This window comes from Salmo trutta, unplaced genomic scaffold (genome assembly GCF_901001165.1).
Source record: "Salmo trutta unplaced genomic scaffold, fSalTru1.1, whole genome shotgun sequence".
Lineage (NCBI taxonomy): Eukaryota > Metazoa > Chordata > Actinopteri > Salmoniformes > Salmonidae > Salmo > Salmo trutta.
In genome coordinates, this window is record NW_021823216.1 from 2,495,715 (window position 1) to 2,507,462 (window position 11,748).

The following is an 11,748-nucleotide window of genomic DNA, read 5'->3' on the forward strand; positions in this document are numbered from 1 at the left end:
TCGAATCCGGAAACAACCTTCAATGTTATGTCATAATTATGTAAAATTCTGGCAAATTAGTTCGCAACGAGCCAGGCGGCCCACACTGTTGCATATACCCTAACTGCGTGCAATGAATGCAAAATGACACGATTTCACCTGGTTAATATTGCCTGCTAACCTGGATTTCTTTTAGCTAAATATGCAGGTTTAAAAATATATACTTCTGTGTACTGATATTAAGAAAGGCATTGATGTTTATGGTTAGGTACAGTCGTGCAATGATTGTGCTTTTTTCGCAAATGCGCTTTTGTTAAATCATCCCCGTTTGGCGAAGTCGGCTGTCTTTGTTAGGAAGAAATAGTCTTCACAGTTCGCAACGAGCCAGGCGGCCCAAACTGCTGCATATACCCTGACTCTGTTTGCAAGAGAAGTGAAACATTTTCCCTAGTTAAAATAAATTCATGTTAGCAGGCAATATTAACTAAATATGCAGGTTTAAAAATATATACTTGTGTATTGATTTTAAGAAAGGCATTGATGTTTATGGTTGGAGCAACGTGTACCTAAGCGATTATATGCAACACAGTAAAGGCTAAATAAACTAGTAATATCATCAACCATGTGTAGTTAACCAGTGATTATGATTGATTGATTGTTTTTTGTAAGATAAGTTTAATGCTAGCTAGCAACTTACCTTGGCTTCTTACTGCATTTGCGTAACCTCGTGGAGTGCAATGTAAAGCAGGCGGTTAGAGCGTTGGACTAGTTAACCGTAAGGTTGCAAGATTGAATCCCTGAGCTGACAAGGTAAAAATCTGTTTTTCTGCCCCTGAACAAGGCAGTTAACCCACCGTTCCTAGGCCGTTATTGAAAATAAGAATGTGTTCTTAACTGACTTGCCTAGTTAAATAAAGGAATAAAAAAAAAAAAATAATAATAATTCGGCCAAATCGGCATCCAAAAATACAGATTTCTGATTGTTATGAAAACGTGAAATCGGCCCTTATTAATCGGCCATTCCGATTAATCGGTCGACCTCTAGAATAAACAGGGAAGAAACAGGGAACAATCAGGGAACAAACGGGATAAACAGTGGGTAAACAGGGTGTAAACATGGGGTAAGCAGGGAATAAACATGGGGTAAACAGGGGATGAACAAGGGATAAACAGGGTGTAAACATGGGGTAAGCAGGGAATAAACATGGGGTAAACAGGGGATGAACAAGGGATAAACAGGGAATAAACAGGGAATAAACAGGGAATAAACAGGGAATAAACAGGGGATAAACAGGGAATAAACAGGGAACAATCAGGGAACAAACGGGATAAACAGGGGATGAACAGGGGATGAACAGGATAAACAGGGGATAAACAGGGGATAAACAGGGGATAAACAGGGGATAAACAGGGGATGAACAGAGGATGAACAGGGGATAAACAGGGGATGAACAGGGGATGAACAGGGGATGAACAGGGGATGAACAGGGGATGAACAGGGGATGAACAGGGGATGAACAGGATAAACATAGAAAGTGAGACCAGAGGGTTTTCTCATTTCATGCATGCATTTATTTTTTTTACATTTTTTATTTGCAAGGACTACAAAAACATTGTTAAATACATTTTATACACAATTATCTATTTAAAATATTTTTGGTTTTGCTTTTTTTTTTTGCAAGAGGGCTACAAAATGTTTAGCTCATAAGTTACCTATAAAGTAAGTTATTCACATAGTTTTGTGACGATCAGATTTCCATTGGCAGTTCATGTCAGTTCTCCTTAGCTGTGATTCTGTCTAGTTTATCAGATTTCCATTGGCAGTTCACGTCAGTTCTCCTTAGCTGGGATACTGTCTAGTTTAGCCACTACAGAGTGAAGGGAATGCAGTCCAAGATGGCTACTTTTTTGAGGTGGTCACTTGAACAGGCATTGATAGGACTATACCTATTCCCACAATGTGCCACTGCAACAGCTACAGTATGCACATCAATTGGTTATTTTGAAGACCGTGGATTATAAAAACTCCTCGTGGTGATTCATAGCAATTTCAGTTTGGTGGGTAATGTTTTTAAACACATTACAACTGTATGAATATCCTGAAAAGTTGTTGGAAATGATTTGTTTAAGAAACCAAAGAGTATTTACTGTACATTTGAAAAAGTCCCATGTGGAATATCTCAGAACGTTCAGAATTTGTTTCCAAGAGGTACAACGTTGTCTGGGGGTTTATGCAGGTGCCACGGTGGAAACCTCTGTTTTTGATGTAGACACTTCCGAGCCATCGTCTACTTCCTTGCCAAAGAGCTGCATGATGCACGTACGGAACTGGGGAGAGAGAAGAAGAAGAATGGAACATGAAGAGAGAAGCTTCCAAAATAAAAGTCTACATTTAATTAAGACACGAGGCCTTTAATAACTACTTTAGTAGTAAATGGATCAAAGTTCACAGCTATCAAACAAACACACCTGTTTATTCATGAAGACATAGATCACTGGATTCCAGATGGTGGCGCTTTTGGCAAAGTAGGCAGGCAGAGCAGCAGCCAGAGGGTGGAAAGCATACCCAGGGTTAGCCGCAGCAAAGCAGGCAAAAGCTGTGTAAGGTCCCCAGCATACACAGTAAGCAAAAATCATGACAACAACCATCCTGGATACTTCCTTCTCAGCCTTCTGTGTTGACTCAGAGTCTTTCTGCTGCGCGGCAACCTGTGGTCATTCAGAAGGAGTATCAGATGGTTAGATTTAACCCTCTAATATGCATTTTGAAACGGTACACTTCACCATTGACTGTACTGAACAACATCACTTACAGCACGGATGGCCAGCCACACGAACAGGTAACAGAAGACGATCACTCCCAGGGGCATGAAGCAACATGTAATCATCAGAACAATCATGTATGACAGGACTCCAGGATCCTCGTTACCTCCGAACACATCAGGTCCACAGGAAGTTTTCAATCCGTGAGGCCAGTACCTGATGGAGGGAGAGAGATACAGAGATGGGTTGAATAATGAAACCTTTTTTTGAACAATGTGACTTTTTTTCAATTGTCAGTGAAAGAAAAAGAGAAGATATCCCACCTGCTCCAGCCGAAGATAGGAGGGGCACACCAGAAAGCAGACCAGACCCAGGAGAAGACAATTCCTCCCATGGCCCATTTAGCATCAAACTTGACATTTCCAAAGGGCTTACACACCACTACCCATCTCTCCCAGGAGATAACAGCCAGAGACCACAGACCAGCAATACCTGCATTAGATATACACATTAGACAAAAAAGATTCATTCTGATTACTGTCACTATGCTATGGTGTTTTAGCAACAGCCAATTCGTCTTTATCAGCACTGTGTAGCAATGTAGAATTTCCTTCTTAACCCTTGTGTGGTGTTCGGGTCTGTGGGACCCATTTTCAATGTTAACTAAAGAAAAATTATAACTTTTCTTTTTTCAACCTGAGACTCATTGGCCTTGGCTCATTTTCTGTGAAGAACATGTAAAAGAACATGTTTTCATTGAGTGCACACTGTGAACCCCCTACACATTTATATGACATATGTGGTGTTCGGGTCCACTGGACCTGAGGGTAATAAAAGTGTGGAAAAGTGTGTATGTAGGTGAAAACAAGTAAAAATGAAACAAAAAGGTTTGCTGTGTGCCTTCACTCTGTCTTCGTCTTCCCTGTTTCAACATAGCATCAATAACCTGTCTATCTCCCTGCCTGTCTACCTGTCTCCCTGTCTCCCTGCCTGTCTAACTGTCTCCCTGCCTGTCTAACTGTCTCCCTGCCTGTCTACCTGTCTCCCTGCCTGTCTAACTGTCTCCCTGCCTGTCTACCTGTCTCCTGCTTTTCTCGCCCTCTTTACACAATGTCTTGTGGGAACCTGCACAATGTTATTATAATGCATAATTTCAATACATTATTTCAAGACATTGTTAAAAATGCAGTATTTTCCCACACTCTACCCCAGCCAGGTGCAAATTGTTGGAGGGACACAACAAATAAATAGCTTTGCATATGTAGCTCCTTACCACAATCAATCGGTATGCCAAAAATAACCTCTGCTCAGAGGGCCTTACAAATACTTTTTGCAGAGAGAGAAGGTAGTGTGGAAGGAGTGTCAGAATATGAGGATAATGTTTCTGTCAATTTGGAGTCTGACGGTGAGTTGGAAGATGAGGATGAGATTGACCCTCAGCCAGCCCCAGGACCAGCCTGTCAGCAGCCAGCCCCAGGACCAGCCTGTCAGCAACCAGCCCCAGGACCAGCCTGTCAGCAGCCAGCCCCAGGACCAGCCTGTCAGCAGCCAGCCCCAGGACCAGCCCGTCAGCAACCAGCCCCAGGACCAGCCCGTCAGCAGCCAGCCCCAGGACCAGCCTGTCAGCAGCCAGCCCCAGGACCAGCCTGTCAGCAGCCAGCCCCAGGACCAGCCTGTCAGCAGCCAGCCCCAGGACCAGCCTGTCAGCAGCCAGCCCCAGGACCAGCCTGTCAGCAACCAGCTCATCAGCAGCCTGCAGGAGGAGAAATATGGATGTACATTTTTTTTAAATTGAATGGTCTTTTGCCGAATGAATGAGCCACCCGCATGGCTGCCAATGTGATAAAGATGCAACCAGGGCCGACGCGGTTGGCGGTTACTCATGTGCAGGACATAAAGTCTTCTTTTGAACTGTTTATCCCAGACACCATCCAGAAAATCATTCTGGACTGCACTAATTTGGAGGGAAGGTGTGTTTTTGGGGAGAGATTGATGGAGATGGACCAAACTCATTTACATGCATCCTTTGGGGTTATTATCCTTGCTGGTGTTTTCAGATCCAATGGGGGAATCCACAGAATCCCTGTGGGATGCAGAAACTGTCAGAACTTTTCAGAGAAAAACAATTTCGCTGGAAAACTTCCAACATTTATTTCCAGGATTTTCCCCTTCGATAACTGAGACACCAGACCAGCTCGGTGGCAGAGAGACAAGCTAGCTGCAATCAGGTCAGTGTGGGGACAAGTGGGTGGACCTCCTTCCCCTGTTTTACATCCCTGGGCTCAACGTTACTGTTGATGAGTAGCTTAGGCCATTTAGGGGCCGCTGTCCCTTCAGGCAGCACATACCGTCTCAACCCGCAAAATATGGAATCAAGATCTGGGCTGCCTGCTGCTTCATCATATGTGTATACGGGGAAGCCAGATGGAGGAGCCCCTGAGAAGAACCAAGGGATGCGTTTTGTCCTGGACGTGACATAGAGACTCCGTGGCCAGAACATCACATGCAATATTTGTTTTCTTCACACAAGCTGGGACAGGAGCTCCTCAAGAGGAAGCTGATGATGGTCGGAACAGTAGGACAAAACTAGCCAGAGCTCCCAGCTCAGCTGTTGAATGCACGGAACAGGCCTATCAATTCCTCCACGTTTGTGTTCACAGCCGACACGTCCTTAGTGTCCTACGTGCCAAAGAAAGGCAAAAATGTGGTACTTATGAGTACGCTGCATAGGAATGGGACAATCTGTGGCCAGGAACATCAAAAAACAGAAATCACAATGGATTACAACGCCACAAAAGGAGGGGTGGACAATTTAGACAAGCTGGTGACTGTCTACAGCTGCAGAAGAAGGACCCTACGCTGGACACTTGTGATATTCTTCAACATCTTGGACATCTCGGCGTACAACGAGTTTGTCATCTGGATGGCGTTGAACCCAGATTGGAACAGAGGGAAGCTCCAGAGGAGACGGCTCTTTCTCGAGGAGCTGGGCAAGGCGTGGGTAAGACCTCACATCCAAAGGAGGCAACATATCCCAAGGACCCCAGCTTCTGCAGCCGTCGTGAGGAGGATTCATGAGGAGGATGCTCGTTCCCCATCCGCCCGACCCACAGAACCAACAACTCTGATACCGGAAGTAAGTGTGAGTGATGTTGTTGTATGTGTGTGTGTCTGACTCTCCTACCTTGGCCTGCTGTAACTATATATGTGAGTGATGTTGTTGTATGTGTGTGTGTCTGACTCTCCTACCTTGGCCTGCTGTAACTATATATGTGAGTGATGTTGTTGTGTGTGTGTGTGTCTGACTCTCCTACCTTGGCCTGCTGTAACTATATATGTGAGTGATGTTGTTGCATGTGTGTGTGTCTGACTCTCCTACCTTGGCCTGCTGTAACTATATATGTGAGTGATGTTGTTGTGTGTGTGTGTGTCTGACTCTCCTACCTTGGCCTGCTGTAACTATATATGTGAGTGATGTTGTTGTATGTGTGTGTGTCTGACTCTCCTACCTTGGCCTGCTGTAACTATATATGTGAGTGATGTTGTTGTATGTGTGTGTGTCTGACTCTCCTACCTTGACCTGCTGTAACTATATATGTGAGTGATGTTGTTGTATGTGTGTGTGTCTGACTCTCCTACCTTGACCTGCTGTAACTATATATGTGAGTGATGTTGTTAGTAAAATGCCTGAACTAAGTGTTGTCATCATTCTAGATTGTAGCCGGTAGCAACAAGAAGAAGCTCTGTGATGTGTGTGGACCCAAGGACAGGAAGACACAGTACACATGCAAGAAATGCAAGACATACATTTGCAACACACACACAGTAAAACTCTGTCCCTCATGTGGTGTGTAGACCGGCATTCATTTGTTCTTCAATGGGGCTCATTTATCATTTCCATAAAATACTGTATGTAAAATGTGTCCTTCCAATTTGTTCAGTTCAAAGCAATAAACATCACTGGTGATGAAAACCTTGTTTCATATATATTTGTTCAAGATAAACATGATTTATTCCACCCATGTCTTGATTATAATAGATTTTTGTTCGCAAAAATCACATTTTATTAAAAAAATCAAATAGTGCTTTTATTGATAAATGTGATGTAGCAGAGGTTAATGGAAAATATTAACCATGTATGCTGTCTATATTGCTTGTAATTGATATAAGTCAACATCTAAGTATTAAGTATTTTTAGGTAAATTGTTATGGCTGTATTGTTTTAAAAACCCAATAATGTTGTGGGTCCATCAGAATAACAAAAACATATATATTTTACCAGGTCAGTTGACTGAGAACGTTCTCATTTACAGCAACAATCTGGGTAATAGTTACAGGGGAGAGGAGGGGGGATGAATGAGCCAATTGGAAGCTGGAGATTATTAGGGGGTATGAAGGACAGATTGGGACACCAGGGTTAACACCACTACTCTTACAATGAGCACCATGGGATCTTTAGTGACCACAGAGAGTCAGGAAACCTGTTTAACGTCCCATCTGAAAGACAGCACCCTACACAGGGCAATGTCCCCAATCACTGCCCTGGGGTATTGGGATATTTTTTCTAGACCAGAGGAAAGGGTCTTTCCAACTGGCCCTCCAACACCACTTCCAGCAGCATCTGGTCTCCCATCCAGGACCAACCCTGGTGAGCTTCAGAAGCAAGCCAGCAGTGGGATGTAGGGTGGTATTCTGCTGGCTTGAACACCACACAAGGGTTAAATATGAAACAAAATCTAGTTCATATAAAAATGCATCTTACCACATGTGGCGACAGTGAATCCCTCAAAGACACACATTGGGTGTCCAAGAATAAAGTAGCCAAACATCTGGTTGCAAACGCTGATGGTGCTAGCCAAAAGAGTCTCCGCAATGTCAGCAAAAGCCAGGTTGACCAGGATCCAGTTGAGAGGATGTTGGAGCTTCTTGAATTTGGCAGTGGCCACCAGTACCAGGCCGTTAGTGAAGGTTGAGGCCACGACCACAAAGAGCATCCAAAGTGTTGAGATATTGTACACCCATCTTGGAGCAATGTGGTAGTTGGGGCCCTCAAAAGGATCTGCAAAAGAAAAAGAGAAAAAATATATATATATATGTACATATATTTGAATATAAATTGAAAATAAATTCCCTGACTTATTGATGTAGTCAAATGAGAACAGTAAGTAAATATGTTGAACAGAATGTGTGCATCAAAAGTTATGAACAAGGAAAACAATGTCATGATACTCTTGATAAAAATAATGAAATGTACTGTTTGTATTATTGTGTGTACTGCTATTGCCAGTTGTGAATGGTATGGCTGCTGTTAAATATCTTATTAAGGAAAAGACCTTTAGCAACATCCCTTGCCATTATACTCTGTAAATCTACAACAACTACAATATCTTGGAGAATCCACAGAATTAGGCTCTTTCACTCCTTCTACCAGATGATATCACGCCCAGCCACTACACTGACAGGATGTACTGTACCTTTGGTATGATATCACGCCCAGCCACTACACTGACAGGATGTACTGTACCTTTGGTATGATATCACGCCCAGCCACTACACTGACAGGATGTACTGTACCTTTGGTATGATATCACGCCCAGCCACTACACTGACAGGATGTACTGTACCTTTGGTATGATATCACGCCCAGCCACTACACTGACAGGATGTACTGTACCTTTGGTATGATATCACGCCCAGCCACTACACTGACAGGATGTACTGTACCTTTGGTGTGATATCACGCCCAGCCACTACACTGACAGGATGTACTGTACCTTTGGTGTGATATCACGCCCAGCCACTACACTGACAGGATGTACTGTACCTTTGGTATGATATCACGCCCAGCCACTACACTGACAGGATGTACTGTACCTTTGGTATGATATCACGCCCAGCCACTACACTGACAGGATGTACTGTACCTTTGGTATGATATCACGCCCAGCCACTACACTGACAGGATGTACTGTACCTTTGGTATGATATCACGCCCAGCCACTACACTGACAGGATGTACTGTACCTTTGGTATGATTGCTGTTGGTGTAGGAGAAGCTTGATTCTCTGGTTGTATCTTCTTGCCGCCTTGCAGCAAACACTCCTAGTTCTGCCATCCTGGACTGGTTAATAAGAGTTAGAGAAGTTGACTGCTGAAGTCCGTGCTGCTCCACTGTCCTAGTTTATATAGCATCCTTTGGGTGTTTTTAAAGGATTACGGCCTTGGAGGAATTAGGGCAGGGTGTGTGATGGTATGGACTGGACTGTCTTTTCTTAATTACCGTTAATTACCACAAACGACTAATTAAGGAGGATTTCAGAGGCCATAATCTTGTTTGAAAGGGCATTGGTGGCAGAGGTTAAAAGTAATATACAATGGAATGCTGCTGTATCTGAGGCCCAGACTTGTCAGTTGAATGGCATTGGGACAAGGTCAGTGAGTGTTAAATATCTAACCTTCAAAAAACACAATCACCATCACGCAATCACTCTTCAGATTGACAATACAAAATCAAATCAAATACCTCATATCCATACAATTACAACATTATGAATAACCGTATGGTCATTTTCCATGAAGAATTATTTGTTGGACTTGCTATAACTCTTTACAGGTATTTTTTGTATTGTTTTTGGGGGGGCAGTGATTGGTAGTACTTATTGCTGTTCTGATTTCAGATTTGAATATCAGAGAAGTAGACCAAGGTCACATACTCTTTAAGTCGTTGTCTACGACGCATCGTTGGGAAAAGTGGTCAAGGTAGCTGATTAGTCTCAAAAGTCCCAATGTTGAATGTGCTCCCCCCTATCGTTATCATTTGAAAGTTCTGAAAAGTTCCACGGCAGTTAATTCAGCAGTGAGTGGGAAGTTAGCGAAATGACTTGATGTGGTTACTAAAACAGCTGTATCGTTTAGATCTGTACAAGCTATTTCTGTTTCCGGTTCCAGATTTGAAAAGCCGAGACGCAGGTCAAGTCGTCACACCGTCTGTTTATGTCCAACTTGTTGGTCATGTGGTCAAACGTGTCAGCGGTTGTGATGTCACAATAGGGAGCTTTAGAACGTTAAGGAGATCCCATTAAAGTGGATGGAGAACGGAACCTGACGAAGACATCAACAAGTTCAATGTAAAAAACTCAACCCAGACCAGATGCCTTGTTTTAAAGTTTGAACGGCGTTTCTAGCTTTAACAGGAGCAGTGTGCAGAATAATAATAATAATAATAATAATAAGTATGACCAAGATTTAGTCTGGACTTTAGCTTCGCAAGTCCCATCAAATGACTAATGACAATGTCAGGCCGGTACTATGTACCATGTAGAATGGCATCCTTATACAATGTCAGAACGGTACTATGTACCATGTAGAATGGCATCCTTATACAATGTCAGAACGGTACTATGTACCATGTAGAATGGTATCCTTATACAATGTCAGAACGGTACTATGTACCATGTACAATGGTATCCTTATACAATGTCAGAACGGTACTATGTACCATGTAGAATGGTATCCTTATACAATGTCAGAACGGTACTATGTACCATGTAGAATGGTATCCTTATACAATGTCAGAACGGTACTATGTACCATGTAGAATGGTATCCTTATACAATGTCAGAACGGTACTATGTACCATGTAGAATGGTATCCTTATACAATGTCAGAACGGTACTATGTACCATGTAGAATGGTATCCTTATACAATGTCAGAACGGTACTATGTACCATGTAGAATGGTATCCTTATACAATGTCAGAACGGTACTATGTACCATGTAGAATGGTATCCTTATACAATGTCAGAACGGTACTATGTACCATGTAGAATGGTATCCTTATACAATGTCAGAACGGTACTATGTACCATGTAGAATGGTATCCTTATACAATGTCAGAACGGTACTATGTACCATGTAGAATGGTATCCTTATACAATGTCAGAACGGTACTATGTACCATGTAGAATGGTATACTTATACAATGTCAGAACGGTACTATGTACCATGTAGAATGGTATCCTTATACAATGTCAGAACGGTACTATGTACCATGTAGAATGGTATCCTTATACAATGTCAGAACGGTACTATGTACCATTCCAAGTGGTAAAGAAGCTTATTTGGACAAGTGGGGTTTCCGCAGGACTTAACCTTGGCACGTCTAATTGGCGTTGACAGAAGTGCAGTTAGAAAGCGGTTAATCTCTCCTAAATGAAGGGTCATTTTGGGGAAGCAGGATTCATCCAGAAACGTGAAGGGAGTCAGGTATAAAGCGTGCGCTAATAGAGCTGCTGAATGAGACGTTTAGCTTGCAGCCCTGAGAAGACCTACAGGAATAGGAGAGTTTAGCTCCAGCAGTCATGATGACGCACAGCAACAGTATGATAAGGTGGTACCTCTCTCTGACGTTGATTTCATTTCATTCTGTTTTCACCATTCTAGACTGGTGACAGATGCTCCTCCTTTTGTGCTAAATATTTTCAGCTATACCACAACTGGAACATTCAATTGAATGGTATAATTTGTGACATGGTACACTCTTAGAAAAAAGGAAGAAGGTAGAACCCTTTTGGTTCCAGGTAGAACCCTTTTGGTTCCAAATAGAACACTTTAAGGGCTTGTATAGGGCTGTGATGGAGTCAACCCCACCATGGGGCTGGTAGAGGACTGTGATGGAGTCAACCCCACCATGGGGCTGGTAGAGGGCTGTGATGGAGTCAACCCCACCATGGGGCTGGTATAGGACTGTGATGGAGTCAACCCCACCATGGGGCTGGTAGAGGGCTGTGATGGAGTCAACCCCACCATGGGGCTGGTAGAGGACTGTGATGGAGTCAACCCCACCATGGGGCTGGTAGAGCGCTGTGATGGAGTCAACCCCACCATGGGGCTGGTAGAGGGCTGTGATGGAGTCAACCCCACCATGGGGCTGGTAGAGGACTGTGATGGAGTCAACCCCACCATGGGGCTGGTATAGGACTGTGATGGAGTCAACCCCACCATGG

The 11,748-nt window shown here is 43.3% G+C and overlaps 1 protein-coding gene across 1 annotated transcript; it reads right to left on the minus strand.

The window, feature by feature from the left end:
* Nucleotides 1–1,760: 1,760 nt before the first annotated feature.
* On the minus strand, nt 1,761–8,959 carry LOC115189699 (red-sensitive opsin-like). Its single transcript, XM_029748240.1, has 6 exons — nt 8,767–8,959; nt 7,505–7,801; nt 3,066–3,234; nt 2,793–2,958; nt 2,449–2,688; nt 1,761–2,307 (listed from the first exon to the last, which is right to left on the minus strand). Exons 1-6 carry the CDS (start codon nt 8,855–8,857, stop codon nt 2,209–2,211), a joined length of 1,062 nt encoding a protein of 353 aa, XP_029604100.1. The 5' UTR covers nt 8,858–8,959; the 3' UTR covers nt 1,761–2,208.
* Between the last annotated feature and the right edge of the window lie 2,789 nt (nt 8,960–11,748).

Bases quoted from the DNA above. Each gene is read 5' to 3' on its own strand.
- LOC115189699 (XM_029748240.1), bottom strand. From the start codon at position 8,857: ATGGCAGAACTAGGAGTGTTTGCTGCAAGGCGGCAAGAAGATACAACC. The intron at 2,959-3,065 runs GTGGGATATCTT...TCCCTCCATCAG, and splicing joins CCTATCTTCGGCTGGAGCAG to GTACTGGCCTCACGGATTGA. The intron at 2,689-2,792 runs GTAAGTGATGTT...GAATGACCACAG, and splicing joins TGTGGCTGGCCATCCGTGCT to GTTGCCGCGCAGCAGAAAGA.